This window comes from Elephantulus edwardii, unplaced genomic scaffold, assembly GCF_000299155.1.
Source record: "Elephantulus edwardii isolate Elephantulus edwardi_28Jun2011 unplaced genomic scaffold, EleEdw1.0 scaffold00089, whole genome shotgun sequence".
Lineage (NCBI taxonomy): Eukaryota > Metazoa > Chordata > Mammalia > Macroscelidea > Macroscelididae > Elephantulus > Elephantulus edwardii.
In genome coordinates, this window is record NW_006399839.1 from 11,216,824 (window position 1) to 11,239,753 (window position 22,930).

The 22,930-nt window shown below is 44.5% G+C and overlaps 1 protein-coding gene across 1 annotated transcript in view; it reads right to left on the minus strand.

Annotated features, from left to right (window-relative positions):
- Positions 1-5,705: 5,705 nt before the first annotated feature.
- The window catches only part of LOC102846001 (phosphatidylinositol transfer protein beta isoform-like), a 70,504-nt gene continuing 53,279 nt past the window's right edge, over positions 5,706-22,930 (minus strand). The window contains exons 9-12 of the mRNA XM_006890472.1: positions 13,491-13,601; positions 11,460-11,582; positions 7,824-7,909; positions 5,706-6,005 (exon numbers count right to left, since the gene is read on the minus strand). Of these exons, the coding sequence (XP_006890534.1) occupies positions 7,862-7,909; positions 11,460-11,582; positions 13,491-13,601 (282 nt within the window). The 3' untranslated portion in view covers positions 5,706-6,005; positions 7,824-7,861. The remainder of the gene's footprint in view (positions 6,006-7,823; positions 7,910-11,459; positions 11,583-13,490; positions 13,602-22,930) is intronic.

Genomic DNA, 22,930 nt, shown 5'->3' on the forward strand with positions numbered 1-22,930 from the left:
GGAGGGACAGTTTCAAAGATCATCAACATGGGAGGTGTGTGACTTCTGGGTACAACTGGCTCCTTCCCCCAGGCAAATCTGGGACACGAGCCAAGGCAGGACAGAGACTTCAGAAAGGGTGCGTGAGCTGCTGCAGAGGCACCTGCTCCAAGTCAAGGCAGGCTTCTTGGAAGAAGTGGCACTTGGCCCCAAGGCTCTGAAGAAAATGGCGAGTCAATGAAGACACTGAAGTTAGTCGTCAGGAGCTGTGGCGTTAACTGTTCCACATCATCTCATGAAGTGATAGTGGGAGTTCTCTTAGCTCTTTTCTTGTGGTGGAGGACACCCCCAAGCCACAGTGAGGTTACAGGTAGGCCATCAATATTCTCAAAGCCTCCCCAAGTGGCTGGAAGGTGCAGCGGGGGTTGAGACACACAGGTTTACCAGAGTATGTGCACATCATCACGCTCAGGAGATTGGGACCCACCCCTAAACCCCTCCAGGTCAATGTGGGGGCTAGAATCTGGTTGGAACGGAGCAGATCTCTCCCCCCCCACACACACACACTAGCCAGGAGTAAATCTAATTTCTAATTGAGCTCAATTGAAATTAAAACATGCCTGCACAAGGACATCACAAAGCAACTAAAGACTTTTTCAATCACCGAGTACAAACTCTTAAATCAGTCCTTATGTGCTTGGGGTGGGCAGCTCTGGTGGCTTCAGGTGTTAAGGAGTTGAACTGCCAAGGCCAAAGGCGGTTCGAATCCACCAGCTGCTCCGTGGCGGGAGTGAGGGCACTCCCCTCTCCCCGGCTGCCTCTGGAAACCTGCTGGAGGGTCAGGCATGAGTGGGCCTGACTCAACGGCATGAACAACTAGGCTCTGGTGGCCTCACCTGTATGGGGCGTGCGCTGCTATCCCAAAGCCAGCATCTGCCTGTGGCGGTTCCAACCCACCAGCAGCTTTGAGGGAGAAAGATGGGTATTATCTTCCCATGCAATTTATAGCCGCTGAAGACCCACAGCTCTGAGTTGCTCTTACTCCACAGGAGGCCTGTGCGCCTGTCTCTTGGCGCTAGGCATGGTTTTGCTTAAGCCCAGGTACATGTTTTCCAGTCCTAGAAAAAGTCAGCTCGTGGAGGTGTTAGGGAGCTCTGGTGACCTGGTGGGCAAGGAGCTGGAGAGCTAGCTAAGGCGTTGGTTCCAGCTCAATGGCAATGAGGTGTGTTATTTAATGTGCTTTCAATCAAGGTGCCTTGTTGAAACATGACACGTTTGAGGAGGAGGTGGCAAATTGCCTCGAACTGCTCAGCTGACCTTGGGGTCCCATGAGAGGCAGCTTAAGAGCACCTACATTTCTATTGCTCCCCAGCCAGTGCTGTGGGAGAACTGGTTTTGAAGGGACCTGCTCTTGCCTGATGATTCCAAGTCAGAAAGCATAACCCCAAGTAACATTGGCACGGGTCCCAGGAAGCAGTCCCTGTTGGCTGCAGCCGCTCCAAGCTCAGCAGGGCTGTTCCCCAGGTTCTCTCCCTCACTCCCCCATGTTACGTTGTCTGGTGGCTTCAAGTATGAGCCACTGTGACCTTATCAACAACAGATTTGAATGCTGTCCTATCCTGTGCCATCCTCACACTTCCTATTAGAGCCCATTGGGGCAGTCACTGTGTCAATCAACCTGGTTGAGGCTTCTCTCCTTTTTGGCTGATCCTCCACCTTTCCAAGTACGATATCCCTCTCCAAAGAATAGCCTCTCCTAGCAACATGCCTGTATTATGTGAGACAGAGCTTTATCATCTTTTGTCTCCAAGGAGCACTCTCCGGCTGCACTTTCTCCAAGACATATTTGATGTTCTCTTGGCAATCCATTAAATATTCAGTGCTCTTCTCCAGCACCACAGCTCAAAGGCATCGATTCTTTTTCTGTCATCCTTATTCACTGTTCTGTTCTCAGATGCATAGCAAGTGATTGGAAAGACCTAAATCAGATGCACCTTAGTCCTCAAACTGGCATTATTGCTCCTCAGGAATTTGGAGAGGTCCCTGACTACAGACTCTTCCCAGTGCACTACGTCTCCTGATTTCCTGACTGCTGGTACCAAGGGTGTTGACTGTGGATCCAAGCCAAGATGAAATAGTTGACAACTTCAATCCTTTCTGCATCTGTCACGATGTTCCCCACGATGGACACTCCCAACCACCACGAGAGATAACAAATATCTTTGGAGGAATCCAATTTGGACTCACTGAACTACATCTCAAAACATTCGGTGGTTAGCAGATCTGAAGGTCCATGTCAGAACATTCTCATTCCAAGGGATCCCCAAAGAACACCACGCCAGCCCCCTTGCCAACTCGGCTGCTGAGGGGAAATGAGAAAAACAATCATCTCTCTTTTGCAGAGCTGCAGGTGGTGCTGTTTGGGCTGCAAAAGTCTACAATCTAGAGCAGCAGCTCTGGTGGTCTAGTGGAAAGGTGTGCTGCCAACTCAAAGCTGGGCGGTTTGAACCCACCAGCTGCTCCAAGGGAGAAAGATGGGCAATCTCCTCCTTGTGCGATTTACAGCCTTTGAAAACCCACTAGAAGTTCGGCTGAGAGGGCTGAAATGCATTAGGTCACAGAGGAGGCAAAGGAATTGAGATTAATGAGCTCTGGTCATGTAGTCTGTAGGGAGTTGAGTTGCTAACCTGTAGTTGAAACATTTCTGATTTACCAGCAGCGCCTTGGGAGAAGGATGGGCGCTTTCCTCCCCTGAATTTAGTCTCAGAAAACCTGCTACCAGTCAGTTTTGGCCTGATGCTGATGACTGTCTGAGTCAGAAAGCAGTTTGCTGAAGGAATGGATCAGAGAGGGACAAGGATATGGAAGAAGATACAACTGAAACTGATCTACAGTGGGCGGTCATGGCCTCCACTCTCTGGACAAGGAGTGCAGGCCCTGGGTGACCCTGAGGAATAACGGCTCCCGGGTATTGCTGGTTTTATTTTTTGTCACTGCTGTTCCCAGCACTAAGTCAAGAGCTGGCATTTTACTAAGTCCTCTGATCTGGTTATTCTGCTTTCCCATCTTCAACAACCAGCAAGACCTCCAAGATCCCTTCAGCCAGCTCGGCTCCTAAGAGCTCACACACTAGACTGCAGATTATCAGCCTCTTTGTTTCCCCAATGGACGGTGCCTGGTCACTCAGTTTGTGGCATGCACACACCAATGGCAGGCTGTCAACATAAACACACTGAGTCAGAAATAAAATGCCAATACATTGAGCTCAGAAAACAAACAAATGGAAAAGTATCTTATATAGTCAGTTCCCCACAAGGTGGGCCCCGTCTCCCAATGCTGAGCAGCTCGAAGTTGGAAGTGAGAACCAGGCACAAGTAGTTCGTGCCCGCCCAGCAACTAACAGTGTCAACGTGACACATCCTCATAAGGGGGGGCAGGTCAACTGAGGCCCAGATCAAAAAGCCAAGGTCATGTAAGAATCACAGAGGCAGAATCCCTCTCAGTTGCTTTGAAAGTACCGTGGACCTTCTATGCTTCATACTGCAGGCATGCTGCTAGGAGAGGCTAATCCCTGGAGAAGGACATCATATACAGGAGGGTGGAAGGACAGTGAAAAGAGGGAGACCCTCAACCCAGTGGAGAGAATCGGAGACTGAGCAATGGACTTAGGTGTGTCAGAGACTGAGAGGATGGCAAAGGACAAGACAGGGTTCAGATCTGTTATTCCTAAGTTTGTTTGTTCATCCCAGACTTCAGAAACTTTTAACAAGAAGCCTCTTCTAGCCTAAGAAATAAATTTGTTTCTTAAAAAAATTCTGAAAAGAGTTAAAAATTGAGACCAGTACTATGACTTGATAGTTTAGCTTTCAAAGATGGCTCTTTTACAAAACCAAACAATTTGATGTGGCCTTAGGTGAACAACAGGAACAAGAATTTGCACTTTTTTAAAGAAAAATTCATCCTGAAAACATTTTTCCCAGAGTGGAAGTGCCGCAGATGATAGATTTCTTGAAACATGCGAGAGGTGGCCCAGAGAATTCCAAACCAGAAGTGACATCAGGAAAACGACCACGCGGGTCACAAGTGGCATTTTGTGATCAAATTTATTTTTTGTTTAAATTTCATTGACTTTGTTTTACTGTAATTTACACAAGAGACTGCCAAGTATACTAGGTATTTTACATTCTCCACGCATCCCCTCCGTTCTCCGCGGTTGTTAGGAAAACATTAAGATTCATGCGCTGGGCTCGCATGGCTATGTGGGCCCCGGCTCCCCCAACGATGCTACGGACGCCAGCAAGAGTTAAAAAGTTCATTACAGGGACTAGACTCTTTAGTTCATAAAATTAACCATAATTCTCCTCGCAGCGAACGCTTCGCAGACAGTGACGATGCTCTGACAGACCTATCTCGCAACAGTGCCCAGAGAGTGCATGCTTGTCTAAATTCACCCTGAGTACCTGGGAGACAGAGGAGACGTGCGCCCGGCTGCTGCGCGAACAGACATCGTGGTGCAGCAGCGGACCAACACAGCTCTGTCCAAGTCACTGCTGTCACTTGGGTGGGGACATGGGACACCTGGAAAGGCCAGGGGCAGGGAGGGTGGGCTGTCAGCGAAACAGACTAACACAATCTGACTAGTGGGGCTGGTGTGTCCTAGGAAGGATGGGAGGTTAGACAAGACAGTTTGTGACCTGAAGGCTTCCAGAGTATTATTCTATTCAAGCTTCTACAACTGACGAGAGAGGAACTGATCCGGACAGAGAAAGCTGATAAAAATCCCACCTGGCTATTGTTCCTTTCGTAAAAATAACGAGAGAAGGCGGCAGTGGTGTCTAACCGGCATTCAGCCAAGACGTGTGCCGATGGCCGCCCGCTGAGGAGCTCATCTGGGCAGGCGAGGCTGTATCTGTGAGTCATCCTAGCTCCCAGTCAGCGTCTCCCCTTTAAGGTGTATTTCCAACAGGACGAGAGAAACGTCATTGCTAGTCTGCCCTGTGAGCTGCGAGGCATCTAGACCATTTGCATAGTTTCCAAACTAGAATTTTTAAAAACAGTCATTTCAGAAACGAGACCCCAGAGATGTCGCTCTTTGTCCAATTTCTCCTCACAGCCTGTAATTGCTATGACGATCCATCTAGCCATCAATTTCCTTTGACAGGTGCATGGAAATCACATTTATTACAAATCACAAACCATCACTGTCATTTTTTGTGGTTTTTTTTTTTTGCTAGATTTGATAGTACAAAAATACTTGAAATTTAAAATACAAAAATCCAATAAAAACCAGAATTTTTTATTTCCCCCCCTCCTTCCTAAAAGGATTTTCCCCTTCAGGGCACACAAGTAAAAATTGGCATGTAAATTTACTCCTTCCTATTAGATAGTGTCAAATTCGGCTGTAAGATTCATAATCAACTGGAAATAAATAGTCATAAATACATTCAGGGTTTCCATGCCAGGTTACCTGGTCTACCAAAAAATTTAAAAGTACATTTTTCCCCCCTTTTGTGGGCCTAAACTGACAATCTGTAAGAGACTGATTCAAAAAAACAGAAATATAATAAAAGGCGCTATATATATATTTATATATATTGGTCCACACTTGCAAGTCATGAAGCATACCAGCTAGTATTACATTGCAATCAATTTGTTTCATTAAGGGTATTACTCTTGATGGTTATTCGAATCTGTTCCAAGGTGATAGATACTGAAAATATTTTTCTTTTGCATTCTTGCGGAAGATAGGTACAGTACTTTGGAGAGTGTCCTAATCCCTTCAGCGTGTTTGTATGTACAGCTATATACACAGTGTGTGTGCCCCTTTCTCTGTAGCTCTACATGCATTTTATATACAGCTACAGACAGACATGTACATATATACACCGGTGGCTGACCACTGTGCAGGTGTGTACATGGCCACAAGCACACGTCGGGGAAACGGCAACACTGCAAGATATTGGTCAGATTCTTCTTCACTCGTCACTGGCTGCACTGGTTCCCCTCACTTGACCTTGATTACGTAACTGGAAGAAAAAGGAGAGACAAGTGCACTCTGTTAGCACACAGGAGGCACACGCATGGGAAATGATAGGCCTGTCACCCACATTCTTCATGGGGAAGGCAGGGGATTCATAACACAGCAAAACTTTCAGCAGGAAAACGTACCCACCCACGATCTCACTCTCATATTTTATAAACTTAAATCCTTCCTTCTTTATCATCTTCATTAATGGCACTGCATTAATGGTCTTATTAATGGCATTGCATATCTGTCCGAGGGGAAGATAAACTAGAAAACCACAAGTAAATTGCAGAAACGCAGAACTTAACAAAAGTAACAACTTAAAAAAATTTGAATGAACACTGAAAGGGTTTTATGTTTGTTTGGTCTTTTCTTGTTGTGGACTGTCAAATTGGATGCAACTGGCACAAGAGGAGATTGCTTCTCCTTCTCCAGGAGAGCATCTGGTAGATTTGAACCATGTGCCTTCGGATTGCAGTGCAGCTTATTGCCATTAGTGCACCAGAGCTCCCTTCTAAAGAAAGGGTTTTAAATGGCTCTTGGGGGAGTGAATTCACTCTTATTTGATACAACTTCTTGTAGTGAGTACTGGGGTTCTGCTTACGCCCATGCTCAATGATGAAAGAGGAGGTAGCTCATATAAGAGGGCAGCAAACAATGGTGGGGGGACAGTGGCAGTGCGTGATCTTGTTCTCGCCTACCCAACAGATTTAATTCAATATTAACAAATGAAGATTTTTTTGTTCCTCACACTGGTTTCATTCAAAGCGTGACACAGATTTTTACACTTTTCTCTCCTCTATGAAAATCTCTTACTGGAGTATATCAATCTTTAAAGGAATTTTTAAACCACAGAAATATTTTCTATTGCAAATGAAAACCAACATGCATTTACACATATAAAGGCTAACTGTGAGGCTATCTGAAGACTGAACACTGAAAGACTTTTTGAGATGTAGAAAACATCCATGAAACAGATAACTGAGACATGCTTTCATGGTATGGGTCTACAGCGTTCCTTCAGTGAGAACGAAAGTGCCTTTACAATACTTCCTTAAGCTACAAGTGGTCCTACTAAGAAACAGGTCGACTGAATAGGTTTCAAACCAGTTCTTCTTGGTTTCTGTCAAGGCTAAGTGATACCAGAACAGGCTCAAATCTGTAAAATGTGTATGAATTGGAAGCAGAAAAATTATAGGTGAAAAATGTCATCTTCTTCATAGAAAGCAGGAGCAGTGTCTGAGGTACAAATCTCTTGACCTGCAGAGTCAGAAACAGCAGTGCTCAGCTCAAAGATTAATTGCTGACCAAACTGCTTTGACTATGAGCTATTCTTCCATAGTCTGAATAATAATCCAATCACGAGGGTCCTGAAAAATGATGCCTGCGTTTTCCAGGGCTTCAACCCTTCACCCTTCCTGCTCTGGTTACTGTTCCACTTAATTAATTTCTAAAAATTTGGGTCTGTTCTGATTTCACACAGCTGGTTATGACTGCAACAATTCTAAAGGGTTCAAATCCCTGCAATTCACTGGCTCTCAACAAAAACTCAGCTGGGAAGTGTCCTTGGCAGCTGGTTTCTAAGCCATAAGGCTAAAAATTAGCCCAGGATTACAAAATCCAATCTGTAGAATGGTATTCTTACATGATAACATTTCAAGTGTTTCCCTGTCAATTTTCAAAGCATGGAAATTTTTACATTATACAAATAAAACTACTTCAAACACTTCAAAGTTAGCGCTCTGCTCAGAAAGTTAACTACCCGTCACCGGCATGGTATTGGTTTTAAACATTCTTTTTCATCCAGGTCTTCACTTACACAGCTTGATATTGTCTTTGACCCTACAGGGGACTCATCTAGACATCAGCAGCCGACGTGCCTCGGACGGAACCCTTCTTACGTATCTAAACGTAAAATAAAATCATGAGCTGCTAAAATCACAAACTCTAAACAGGGGTTAGTAAACATGGAGGAGAAAGAGCTGAAGTGACATGAAGGCGGCCTGCTTGTACTCATATGCATGTTGAGAATGAAGTTCTGAGGATCCTTGGTCTCAAGGCACTTTTATGAAAAGGCCTTTCTGACACAACATGAACCAAATTTAGTGAAATCAAGGAAACAAGAGCAAACAGACTGATGATATGAAATGATCAGACAGCCTGAGGACAGGTGAACCACTCTCCATGTAACATGGGGAACCCCCACAAGGGTCTGGTCTTTTCATAGAGACCAACAAGGAGCCATGGGGTGTCATCCCCTCTCTGCTTCTAAGACCAGGGCCTCTCAGGAGTTCTTAGGAAGAAGTTTACTAAACAAACAAACAGACAAAACCCAGGAAGAGGAAAAGAACAGGACACAGTACAGGAACAACAAAACAAGGACATAAGGCTGTATCAGAAAGACAGGAAAATTCACAACAGCAGCCTAACTAACTTAATGAGGGGGATAAAAAGCCACGAAAAGAATGAACAGGAAAGGCAGAAATACAATGACTACACACAAAGACCCAAACCCCTATTCCAACAGAGATATGAATGGAGAACATTCATATAGCTGAACATCCCATGTACCCTCTGGATGCAAGGCCCAGTCCCAGAGGCCCAGGGCTGTAAGCAGGGGCAGACCTCTCGCCTCACCACTCACGTGATATTAAGCTGTGGACTGTCTCAAAAAACATGTGGTAAATAAACCCGAACCTCTAGGCCTGTGGTTAAGCAGCCCCAGTGGCAGAGTGCCTTATGTACCATGCTGCAAAATGAACAGTCCGAGGTTCAAATCCAGTCCATGGGAGAGAGATGGGCATTCTCTTCCTATGAGACGTGGAAAGCAGAGATGGAAGAGAAATGTCTAGATCCAAAAAGATCTCCAAGAAGCCAAAAAGGAGAAGCTGAAGAGACAAAAGACCTCCAGTGCTGACAGAAGACAGAGAGACTCAGCCTGAGAGTAGCACCCTGACTCTGGACTTCCGGTCTCCCGAATGGTAAAGGGATAAATGTGTATTCATTAAACCATGCACTGTAAATGGCCTTTCAGTGATAGGAGAATGACAGTGCTTCAAATGCTATTACCAAGTTACAGATGAGGGGAGACCTCTGACCATGAAGAGGACTTGGGAGGGAAGGGGGTGACTGGAGCCTGGTCTATGGGCAAGCAGCCATCCAGAGTCTGAAGATGCTCATATACCAGCTCTTGGGACTCGCAGCAGAAGTTCAATGTGGAACACAGCACTGCCTGATGGCGGTGCAATGTGTTATACACTGCACTGCGGACTGAAAGGTGAGTGGTTTGACTCCACCAGCTGCTCTACAGGCCTGGAAGCAGGAAGGAAGGCTGGTAGGAGTTGGCAATGACAGGACGGCAGTAGGCTGAATGGTCCAGAGAAATACAGATTCTCATGCAAGTACTAGCACAAGAAATCTGTCTTTAAAAGTTCTGAAACATTTAACAAAGAACCGTTCATCTACTCTGACCATGAACCAATGACACACTTCTACCAGCTTCAGAGGGAACTGATCCTTTCTTGCTGTGTGGAAGCAGTACTGTCTAATAAAATGGGCCGCTGTCTAATAACTTGTCTGTCTCATGCGTCTTTACTGTGCACAACTCCCATCTCGGTGGAAGCGAGCATCCCTACCTCACGTAAAGGGTCTCTGGGTTGATGACGGGACCAGTCTCTCTTCAGAGATCATGGGACTGCAAATATAAAGGCAGCAAGGCGGGGTGGAAGAGGTCTTGGCCAAGTTCTGTCTCAGGGGTGCAGAGGCCCGCACCAGCTCATGAGTGATCTCCTCCCCTTCCGGTCAGCTCGGCCTAAGAACGAGAATCTGGAGGAGGGGGCGCCTCCTCGGGGCCTAACCAAGAACCAGTTTCCTGCTGTGGCTGCTGAGTCCCTCTGAGAATGCCAACATGGACAATGAGGGCAAGTACACTGTGGCCTTCTGAATGTCCAGCAGCTGTGAGGAGCTGAAAGGGGAGCTGGCAGGTACCTCTGGAGCCAAAGCAACTGGGATGGAGGCAAATCGGGCAAGGCAGGAGGAAGAGGATTAAAAATGAGGTGTTTCTCAGAGGGCAGCATCTGGCTCCTGGGAAAGGGAACACACAGTGGGAACAAAGCTGAGAAGCACCCACATGTTCCTGTGTGTGTATTCCGCCTGGGTGTGGGGGTAGAAGACAGTCTCCTCAGTACCCCACTCCTAAGATCCAATGCTTGGTCATGTAAGAAGTATGAGAGGTGGGGGTCATAGTGGCTGACTGGCCAAGAAACCATATCCTGGTTTTTAGAATGTCGTTTCTGTGGGAAAAGTATGTTCCAAATTTCAAACATATCAACTTAAAAAAAAAATTTGGAACGAAGTCCATTCATAAGTTGGAGACGGTCTACGGTTTACTTTATGTTTAAGATAAGGTTAAAATATTTTATTGCCTTATAAAGAAAGTATGTCCGAGGCCTCTCAGAAGGTTTGTGCAAAACTAATTAGAAGCAGATCTGCTATAATCACCAAAAGTAAGCAATCTCCACACAGATTCTTTAGGACGCACTGTGCCAGAGAAATGGATTTCCTCTGATGCCAAAGAGCCTGACTGGCTGCCATTCTTCTGTGATTACACGGAGCTCCTGCCGCACACACAGGCATTTGTCAAACACAAACACGCGTGCCTGCAGGGCTTCCAGTGCTGGGAGGACTTTCGCTGATGACTGCATGGAAACTCCTATCCTGCAGATTCCTCGAGTTCAGATCCCCAGTGGGGCTTTACTGCCAACTGCAGAGAAGAGGGGCTTAAGCAAAATAGCAAGACCAGACTCATGCAAGACAAGAGTCTGGAAGAAAGAGGAGCTGGCGAGGGAGAGCAGGCTTGCATTCTGACAGGGTAAGCAGACATGTGGCCCAAGAGTGTCCTGGATTCCTGCGTGAGGCTTGGTGGGAGAAGGGGATAAAAGAAAAAAATCAAGGCTCTATCACTAGTTCAGGGCTGGGGAAGGCATTTCTAGAAGCAATGGCAATATACTAGCCTTATTTTTTTACAGAAGAAGGAAAAAAGACTTAGTGTGACAGCAGATGCAACCCTCTCGCCCACCCCAAATGAGCCCAAGATGGTTTGACCTGGCACAGTTGAGTATTTATTAAGGTACTCTATGAACTAGGCACCATCACAGAGAAAGAATGTATAAAAAGAACATACACACACACACACACACATACACAAAAACACTGGGCGTTTGACAACACATTCTAGATTAATCTACCTTCACAAATGCAGCTCAACAGAAAAATCAGAAAAGAAATTGGAAAGCAGGAGATTAGTGTCTGAGAAACGTGATTTTGATGAAGATAGATAGGTTAGTGAATGGCTTTTAGTAACACTTGTCTTCATCCCAAGCCTATGGTTACTAAAAATGCAAACAGTTTTAGAAAAGAAGAAGTAGACAATTCCCATAGAATGGGGAAGTCTTACTGTTTCTAGTTCCTTCTGTGTTTCATCTTCCATTCTCCTAATGTCTTCCATTGTCAGATCAATCCACTTGTCGATCCAACAAAAAAGCTGGCGGTGAAAATTTGTAAATATCCTTTTTTCTTGCTTTTAAGACAAAACAGAAAAAAAAATTAGTGTAAGATTACAAAAACCTAACACTTGTGGCATTAACGACAGACTAACTTTAGTACATGCTAATCCACACCTTAAAGAGCCTATAAAACCTTACATATCCTAAAACGAACAAAATCTATGAAATTCAGACAGAGTTGGAAAGACCACTATACTGCCACTGAAAATCATTTTGTCCAACAATATAAAAATAAAGATGTCTCTCTGGAACAAGAAACAACCTTTTCTGGCAATGATAGCATGGTTCAGCAGAAATGAAAGAAATATGATGGGCATGTTCTGATCCAACATAAATTCTTATCAGAACGGATTTGGCTTTACTTTCTTCTAAATGTCGATGACCAAAGGTCAAACTGATTTTTTCTTCTGTAAACCATACATTATCATTCTTAGCATCTCTGAAATCCTAGGGAATATTGTTGGAGAGGAATAAATACAGTTATTGGGTTTTGAACTAAGAGGTTTTGTTAACTGAAGAATTATTATTCTTTTCTCTCTCTTTCTGCTTTGTTATGGCCATCATATATACTTAATATTTATAATCAGTGGTTTTAATTGCTGGGTTATTGACGTTTTGCTCAACTTTTCCAAGAAGGGAGAAAGGACATGGCACAATGAGTACTTCTGGACAATCTTCAACTTTTTAAACTTTCTTGCATGAATGTAAGGGGCTTCATCATTTCCATCTGGGACTTCTCTTTATCAGAACCGGATTATGAATTTATTCCTACAATCCAAGAGCCAAAAAGCCAGCCAGCATTCACCGAGTGCCTCCTGGGGGCCAACTGCAAGCAGGCTCAACGATAAGCATGCTCCCAGCATTTTAAAGTCAAGTTTTCTTTTGAAAATTGTGATAAAACATGTCTAACACAAAGCCCGTTGTTACTTTTTTAATTAAGCACATCATTCAAAGACCTTGCATTCAATGTGTTCTGCTACCATTATCCATTTTCAAAAATCACCCATCATCCTAAAAGGATCCTTTTCTTAACACGGCTACAGTTTGAAAGCAGCAAAGATATCGTAACATCATATAACGGATGTTTCTTCGTTATGACAACAGAATCAATGTCCACACCAGAGAAAAACACCGTCAGCAACACTAAAGCAGCTTGGTACGGTCCTTGTGTTTTTATTCAAGTACAAATCTCTCTCCCTTCCTTAGATCTGATTGCCTCTGCCACGTTCACTTTAATAAAGACATGAGAAAAGCAATCAGAATTTGGACCCTCAGATTACTCCAGCGTCCAATGATTCTCAGTGAGAACAAACATTTAAAGACAATCTGTGCGAGGGTGCAAGGTGCATGTGTCATGAGAGATATGTGTGAATATGTGCCTACAAGGAGCCTCCTGGGGTTGGCCCTGCCCTCTCTTTCCAGCCAGTGCAGGATGTCAGTCCCCTGGGGAAATGGCTGTGTCCAAGGAAAGAGTAAACTACACCAGAGCTGGGCAGACCAATCAAAAACAAGACAATAGGGATTTGAAGAGGTGGGGTGGTAATATGCATAAATGAGTAATAATTAATTCTGTAAAATAATATATACAAATGATTATAAAAAACACAATGTACACAAATTAAATACAATGCATATATGAATGACTGTATACAAACTAATAAATTAAAATTTTATAAGTATTGTCAACAAAGAAAATGGCTAGGTTCTTCCTCAAGGAAAATCTCTTCATGTCTCTGCTACCGTGTTTCTTAGCTGTATCTAAGCAGAGGGGAGGAAAAAAAAAGAGAAAGGGAAATAGGAACAAAGCAGGGTTAACAATTCTCATCTCCCAAGAGGAACATGGAAAGTGGTAACAGGAAATGCCCAACAAAGAGCCGTCTTCAAATATTAAGTTGCAGCCGCGGCGTTCCAAGTGGGCTTACCTTCTGAATGAAGTTTTCCACTTTGCTCTGCAGCCCCCACCACTTGAATTTGATGGTCACCAGCTTATAGGCACACATCTGGGGACCGTCGGGGTTGTTGGCCAGCTCCTTCTAGAAGGGGGAACACAGAAGACGATAAATTATGTTCTGATTAGAATCAACGGCTGTGTAACGACGTCAAAGGCGTGCAGGAAGAGAGACAACCCTCAGATGGGTTTAATTCTGCTCTTTGCAAGATCGAAATCATTTTATCTGCAGCAGCAGTATTCCCTGGCTGCAAACCCTCCTTCCACAGACGAAGTTATTCCTAAAATCTCAAGTTTAACAGATGCCTTGCTCAACCTCAAATTACACTATTCAGATTTCCTATTAACTAGCAAATACTATTCATGCTGCAGCCGACAGTGAGCCCTTAATACGTACGGGCCCTCCTAAACCCATTTTCCCTCTTCTGTGTCTTCAAATATCAGCAAAGGGGAAAGGGCACTGCTTTATTACCTCAGGCATGCTCAGTAGCAGGGGGATCTGAGAAGCGATAAAGCAGCAAAAATTATCTGTAATTGTCAAAGTTTAGAGAACTGTCTCAGATATGTAGACTTTCATTTACACAACTGATCAGACCTCATCATTTAAATGGCACAGGTGGGGAAACAGGACAAGACTTGTTTGGGTAAAAAGTAGAAGGGAGAAAGTAAGAGGGAGATAAGATTGTTCTTGATGAAAAGACACCTAATGTACCTGCGTGGAGATAGCAAGGGCAGAGGGAGATCAGGAAGGCAGAAAAGGGCAAAACCAATGTGATACCACAACAGTTGCATCTGGGTGAGGGCATGCGTGGTCCCAGTTTTTGTGTTTGGGGGAAAGTTCTGCTAGGTTTTCATTATGAAATCTGAGAGAAACTGCAACCCTGTCAGGGTTTGATGCACTACAATTTCTGTGAAGCAGATCAGTGTAGGCTTTCACGCAATTAACTTTGGGGAGATGAGAGCGGGGCACGAACCAGGAGCTTGTAGCACATGCTTGTTGTTTCCCTACAGACTTGAGTGCCAGAGACAGTGCCACCCGACCCGACCCAGCTGAGGCTCCAGGTCTCAGGTGCTCAGCATGCAGCAGAGCACAGGAGTTACTTATCAACTGCATCACAACAGCAAAGGGGATGTGGGGGTGTGGCCTGGGGAGGGGCTACTCTGGGAATGCTTGTGCTCATAAGAGGATGCTTCAGCTCCTTCCTAGGAGTATCATAACGTGTAACTAAAACTGCAGATGAGTAGCTGGAGTAAGACATACTTTGTTTTCTTTCTCTTTTATACTTGAATTGCACTCACTACTTTCAATCTGTAAAGCAATGTGAAATGAAATTTCCTCCTAAGAGCAAAAGTCATGGGTAGTAGCAGTGATTAATGTTTATAAACATGAAGCCAGTGAGCCAAAGGGTAGAGCAGCCTTTACAAGTGCTTGTCCCTTTGTCAACACTGTCATCAGCTTCATGTTGCACTCGAGAAGTCACGAGGCTGGCCCACTGGGCGCCACTGTCAGCCTCCACGCACGGCACACAGCAACGACGTGCTCTCACAGCCCATCTCCAGAAAGTTCACCGGGCGTGTGCAAGTCTTTCCATTCAGCTACAGAAACGCAATCTCAAAATGTGATCGATTCCTAGGTTTTATTCTAAAACCGCTTCTTCATTTAGGCAATGAAATCTAGTTTCAAGCGAATTAATTCTAGGGATGAGGCAGGTCAGAGTTTGACCCTGGTAACAACAATGAGCCTGGATGTTCTGTGAAGTCACCAGTTTTCTCAGAACAGCTCCTCTGTCACAACATTTCATCTGATGAAACCTGGCACACGAGTAAAACCCATGAGGTAACACCAGTAAGCATGTAGAAACAAATATCACACAACCCTGTCCTTCTGTAGGTAAGTCCACCATCGACAGAAGAACCTGGTTAGTGCGATCTTTCCTCTGCCATCATGTTCTCATCCGTAGGATTACCACTGTGAAAGCTCGGCACATATGCACATCCACATACACACAACTTGGTAATTTCTACACAAATCTAATCCAGCAAGTACCTAGTGGGTATCAATGATATATCTGCATTCTGTTCCAGGTGTAGTGAGGGAACACGAAAAGTGCCTGGGAGGGAGAATACAGATTCTATTATGTAAATAAACGAGGATAAAACCACCGCTTTGCTTGGTGCCAGCAGTCTTTCAACAGAGATATACTTGTTCTGTGGATGCTGGGGGCGGTGATCAAATCAGAGTTATACACTGGCCTCCCGCTCCAGGCCCTGCAGGCCCCACACGCTCAAGCTGGGCTCCTGTGTGGAAGCCGCAGACCAGCCTTCCACAGGAGGTAGCTAGCTTCTGAGTGGACAGTCTCACGAAAAAATGTACTTAGACTGGTCTTTTAAGGTTCATTTTATCAACACACAATGAGCTGGTGTTAGGGGGTACGCGCTCTAGAACTGTATCTCCTGGGGAGGGTCCGGAGCTCCTGCAGGTCTGGCTTCTTTGTCAGGAAAAGAAGAGGCCAGAATCTACCAGTCACTCCCCAGGGATCACCCAATAATCCCCAAGTCACCAGACATCTCACGATAAATAAAAACCATGGGTATTTCCAGGGTCAAAGCAACTCTTCAGAATTCAACAACAACTCTGGAGAAAACAGGAGGATGAAGCCTGGCTCTAATTAAAGGGTAAGATGAACGGAATACAGACATGCCCATGCCCAAACTGCGCTCTGGGAAGAGAGCGTGCGCACACGTGCCATCCACAATTAAGCAAATTTGTTTCTCACATTCTTTCCAGGGACTGACAGCACCCCCCACCCGAAAGCCCCGCCAATCATGGTGATGATACTGGTCATTTCAAATGGGCAGTGATCTATAAAACTATTTTAAGATGGTAAATGATAGGACAAAAAGAACTGAGTGAATTTCCAGATGCAAAATGTATATGCAGTCTCTACCCACTTTCCAGTTTCCACCCAACGTGCAAGTGACTCTTATTTCAAAGATAAATATATAACAAACTTTGGGAAAGAACAGCAAGTATGCAATCTGTTGTATATATGTATTTCTTGGCCAAAGTTTCCAAAGTCTCAATGCTCTGCAGTGTGAGTTCTTTACAGAGACATAACCCCACTGCCACCACAGGAAAGCTGAGCTCCGAGACACCTCAGTGTATTTGTTATATTACTACTAATATATACATGACATTTAAGGCCTCTGCCAATTCTAAAACGGATTTTTGTGATTCACCTCTTGATTTAAGATGTGGTCTTCAGACCATCTAATGAAATGAAGGGATGGCTTAAAACGTCCCTACTGGAGAAGAAATGAAAACCAGTGAAGCTGACACTGCTTAGATGTGAAAGCCAAACCTAACAGGACCTCCTGGCGTGAGAATGGAGACACCAATTCCATACTCAGAAATAGATTCTTCCCATGATGTTAATAACAAAAAACCAAAACAAACAAAATTATAAACTACCACTACAGGTGTATATATTACTACAAACACCTGGACTTAGAAGCACGGCATCTATTAAAAGTTGTGTTATAGCCGTAAAGTCAGAACCAATGCATAGCTGACCCTCCAGCGGGTCTTCAGAGGCAGTAAATCACACAGGAAGAAACTACCCATTTTTCTACCCCAGAGCAGCACAGTGGGCTTGAACTGTCTGCCTTTGGGCTGGCAGGAAATTCCGGATCCAGAGAACTTTCAGAGTTGCTGCCCCAACTTAAAAGGCTCACAGCCTGGGCAAAGCTCTTTCAGGACCTAACAAAACAAATGTTTCTGGCTTTCTTCTTCATCAGTTCAGATAATAATCACAAATTAAAGAAAGCCAAAATGTGAATTAAATAAGAGCTTTCATGTGGAACTTCAACCCATAGCAAATTGATGTATAATTAATTCCTAATCTAAGGCAAGACAGAATTAATTCTTACTTGTCCAAAATGTTTTTTTTTTAAAAAAAGGAAATAGATGAGTAAACAGAATTATTTTGTTAATGCACATGAGTTTATTTCCCTCCCCCCCTTTTTTTCCTTGCTGTGTGCCATCAAATCAGATCCAACTGTCACAGGAGGAAATTACTCCTCCTCCAGCGGAGCACGTGGTGGATTCGAACCACGTGCCTTCAGGAGTGCAGCACAGCTTCTTTCCACTAGGCCATCAGAGCTCCCCTTGATGCACAGGAGTTTTCTACAGATTCACTTCACATCACACCACACTAAATTCCAGTTTGAAACGAGTCCTCACTGAATGCGCTGCTGTAAATGACCCATCTTTCTCCCCTGTAGTTAACGGTGGGTTCAAGCCAGGGGAGAGGTACTGCCTTTGGGTTCTTTGGGTTCAAGTGCAACTCCTTACAGACTATGTTACCAGCGTTCCCTTTTGTACAGATTAAAGCAAAAAAGAGTAAAACAACAATTAAAAAAAATTTTTTTAAAAGTTGGAACTGGCTCACTGAAAAAAAAAAAAGAAAAGACAAGACAGTCCAATCACAAATCCCATAAGATGAGAATCACGGGCTAAGAGAGGAACCCAACACTGTGACTCATCGCTACATAATTTAAATTACATCTGAAATACAGCAAACACCAGCTAGTGAAACATTTCCAAGGTCTGATTTAAATAGCGTGTATACGCACGGAATTCCTTAAATTTCATGTTTCTAACTATACACATGAAACCCCAAAGCGCCCATCATGTTTTTAATTTAACAATGCATGTTCGCCTTCCCGAAGGTATGTGGCTGAGGCCTACGGGGGAGAAATGGATACTGCAGCCACACAACCTAACTAAACAAAGAACAGTGTGTTTAACTGGAACGGGGAGCAATCAGGCCCGTGTGATCCACAAGAACGAATTCCCTGTATCGGTGACAAACAAATATAAACACATGTTAAAAGGGAACTGAGAAAAAAAAAAAAAGGAAAAGAAAACAAATCCAAAGGCATTCTGGGAACTCATTTTTGAAATATGTCATCCTCTCCTCCAGAGCCTCCTGCCACTCTCCATCTCCTCTTTGTACGTAAAAACGCGTCGGTGTGAAGATGGGACAGGCTTATTATGAGCATTCTGATTGGAGAGGATACTTTGAGAGGACATCGAAGTCCCCACAAAGCTTCTAAGTCCATGTTCTAATTTCTCAGATGGTGGCAAACTGAATGCCCAATCTCAGTTAAAAAGTGCAGTCAGTACCAATATGAAATTACAGAATGTGCATCATGTGTCCTGAGGGGAGGAGCCCCGGTGGCACAGTGGCTGGAGCACTCTGCTGCAAACGAAAAGCTCAGTGGTTTGAAGCCATGAGGAGTTCCAGGGGAGCAGATGGCTTCTGTCAAGAATACAGCTTTGGAAACCCCAGGGTGCGGTTCTGCTCGAGTCAAGATCGACAGGATGAGGATGGGTTCTGGGTTTTGGTATCTGGTGTATATAGTAAAATTTCAAGAAAACCCAGTTCCCTAACCCGCTCTGTCTCGGCTTCAGTTAGGTGCTGGGACCATTTGGACAATGTATTCTCTGTTAAAGTACATGGCTAAACAAGGAAGCCCAGCAGTTAACTTATTTTTACTTGGCCAGATTCAGCAAATACTTAACCACCCTGGCACTGGGCACATCAAAGGGTCCAAGAAAGTCACGCACAACCTCCTGTCAGAGGCCTTGAACATGGGAGACAGATGCTCACCTGAATGGGCAAAAGGGAAATGCTAACCCGGAAGAAGTAAACATGATGAGTTTATGCTTGTGTGTGTCACACACACACACAGACAGAGAGAGAGAGAGAGAACTTAATTTCACAAAAGAGGCAAAGTGACATGAAGAGAGGAAAGCTTACTGCCTGGATGACCAGTCATATTTTCCATGAGTCTGAACTGCTCTTTTTTTTTGAGCTTCCACCCCCCCTCCGCCCCCCCCAGTATTCCATGCTTGCCGCCAATCCCTGTAGGCGTGACACTAGAACCAAGTGACACCACAAGGTCACCCTTCAAATGAAATGTCTGAAGAAAATTTAGTTCAGAGCGTAAGATGCTTTGCAAGAGGTCCAGCTGCCCAAGCACTTCCCTGACCCCATCCTGCCCGAGGATGGGGGCGTTCAGGACCCAGAATAAATCTAGAAATGATCCTGCCTCACTCCCAGGGCACTGAGCTCGTAGACAACGAGGAACTCTACACGGATCCTCTGTAGAAGCTGGCATGGTTAATGTATGCTGAGTATTAAACAGGAGCCCTGGAGACACAGTGACTAAGTGCTTGGCTGCTTACTGAAAAGTCAGAGGTCTGAACTCACTCCCTGGACAAAGATGTGGCAGTCGAAGACTCCGTCAGGTTTCGAGACTGGACATTTTAGTGGGAGGAGACAGCTCATCTTTGTTCTGTGAAGCTGCTGGTGGACTTGAACCGCTGAAGCCTCAGGGCCTTTTGGTAAGTGGTGGCGATATGATGGACTGAGTCACCAGAGTTCCTTTCTATAAAGATTGCAGCCTTGGAAACACTTTGGGGCTCTTTATTCTGTCCTGAGAATCACTGAAATCAACTCAAAGGCACTGGATTTTTTTTTAAGTGTTAAATATGTGCTTTCATACGACATTAAGAGCCTCACTGCCAAAGCAGGTACCCCCAGACCCGGCCTTGTTTAAATCTGCTTTATTCTAGAATATTATATATTATAATGTTGTTGTTAGGTGCCACTGGGTTGAGTATGACTCATAAGAGACCCTCTGAACAAAAGATATGAACCCTGTCCTCCCTGTGCATTCACACCCTCCCTGACACACAGAGCCCATTACAGCAATCGCCGTGTCATTCAGACACACAAGAGCCCACTGTAGTAGTCACCCCGTCAATCTACTAGGTCAAAGGTCTTCCTCTCCTTCCACTGACCCTCCAGCCATCCAAGCCTCATATCTCTCTCCAAAGATTAGCCCCTCCTAGCAACATGCCTGAAGTAAACCCTCATCATGTCCCCCCTCCACATATACACAATACACATTATAATAATTCAGAATGCAGTCTAACTGGATACTAATTAGTTAGCATGGTTCTTAACGTGGTCTCAAATGTGGATCAGAGGGAGGGGACTTAGTCTAAGGTAACTCCTGAGATTCACATGTACGTAACTGCTGGAACAAGGTGGCACATGGCCGTCTGTCCACAAGGTGGTGACCAGGTTCAGGATGCCACTCAGTAGCCATCAGACGAGCTTGCGAATTGCTTTCTGAACAACTTCAACCTTGAGAGATTTCCATGAGGACTTTCAACTTCCCTTCTTGTTTCGTTTCATTCTTCCTAGGCTGGCCAACAGCATGGTGGGAATTCTTCAATAACTAATGCTACAAGCTATCCCCCACAGACACAGGGTAAAAATGGCAAGCAATCTGGGCAGCAACAAGTTAGTCATTGTCAGCTACAAAGGAGAGCTGGTCTCTGGCTTGTCTAGAACGACTCTCAAACACGGGCCCAGCACGTTAAGGAAAGGTTCCCTGCAAGCTGCTCACTCTTCTAAGAGGCCACTCTTCTCACTGCCAGTCTCCGCTCAGACCAGCGTTAACTGATACAGAAGACAAACAGGACAGGTTGCAGGGATGAGTAATAAGCCACATGTTTATATGGATAATTGAAAACAACCACAACTTCTGGATCAACTTCTTATTCAACACCATTACCTTCTGCTCAAACATTCTGCGCACTGAGCGGATTCTGGAGGCACTGTGAAGGACAGGCATTGGCAAAGCTCCTACAAAGACCTTGAGAAGCCTGATTTTGTAATACTGTGCCTCTGTCAGCATGGAGCTGAAATAGTCACAAAGCATTCCGCTGAAATGAAGACCGTAATGTGACAACGTCACCAAATAAAGAGAACATCACTAAATTCAAAGGTGGTATTTCAATTTGGTGAAATGATTGATGGCCTCTCTCCCAGATCAGAGAAGTCCAATCTGGAAGCTAAAATGAATGTGCGTGTCAAATACTCTGACCATCAGAACAGGTACTCAACTCAGACCAATGTCACAACACACCTACAATATGGTACAACATACACAAAGCCTTCAAACAGAATGAAAACACACACACACACACCCCAAAAAAGCAAGACATTTACATCTATAAAATATGCACAATTTGTCTCGAAGTGAAAATCTTACGCAGGTTCTAAATCACTCCTCTGTTACCAAGGAGTCTGCTGATCAAGTGTCAAAATCCTACAAACAACAAAATAGAATTCACGTGCTCAGGTTTCAAAACTCCCTTCTGTAGAAGATAGGGGGTTTTGAAAAAATTAAAAATGTATCGTCTAAAAAAGCACCATATTCTTAAAATATGGGAAACGTGAAAATTCCTTTCTAACGCTGTCTCCTCCGCCAGCGGCGGGTTTATGACGGATCCAAGGCACTCACTCATTAGACACAGGACAAGGGCAAGGAAATCTAGACCAGTTTCAAAGCCTCTAGGTGCTACAATCTAGGGAATCCCTGGGCACAGACAGCAGACAGAAGGGAGGGAAAGAATTAGGGTCATATGCGTATAGATGTCATCAACCCTAAGAAATAATGAAGGCTAAAAATTCTCTTTACTTTGAAAGGAATTTTGGAGAAGTGAATGATGACCCTAGAGCTAATATTTACTGTGCACTTCTGCTGTGTTGGAAATGGAATCTCTACTTCTCAAAATCACCTTCTGAGGTGTCAATAAAATCACTCCCATTTAAAGATGTGGAAACTAAGGCTCAGAGGAGTTAACAAGCTCCAGTTGTACCTCCTGACAGTCAAAGGATTTTTAATGTCTCTTCTTGAGTGCCACTGTCACCTACAGATTCCCTGACCACTGGGAATGTATGTCACTGATATGAACAGGAATCATCAAACTGTCAAATACCATGAACAGAGAGAACCATACTCTTAATATAACAGGGAATGATGAGTGGGCCCAGAGCCACAGTCCGCTAAATCTGCACAACTTATGGGGACGTGGGTGGCCCAGTAGTATTGAGAGTTGTGCTGTCATTCCAAAGGCTCATGGTTCAAATCCACTAGCTGCTCCAAGGAGGAGGAGTGAGTTTTTCCTTCTGCAATCTGCAGTTTCTAAACCCACTGGGGGTTCAGTTACAAGCTGGTTCAGTGGCAGAGTGAGCATTAACTGGGTGCTAAGAGAAGGCAAACATCATGCTCTGAATCATCATCGTGCTCAAAGATGTGGTTGGAAATTTTTACCAAATCTTTAGTGTGGTATAACAGACAGTTAATACGGAAATAATCCAGAAAGAAAATAACACGGCAGGATAGGCTAGGAAGAATTTCAAGGAAATCAAGGTGCTTTGCACTCAGCCCTGAACTTACTTCAGAATTTCCACTGGGAGATGGGGTCACTGAAGAGTAACAGAAAAGGAGACTGAAGAGCAGAGTGGGGTGGCCCAGCGAGGCATTGCA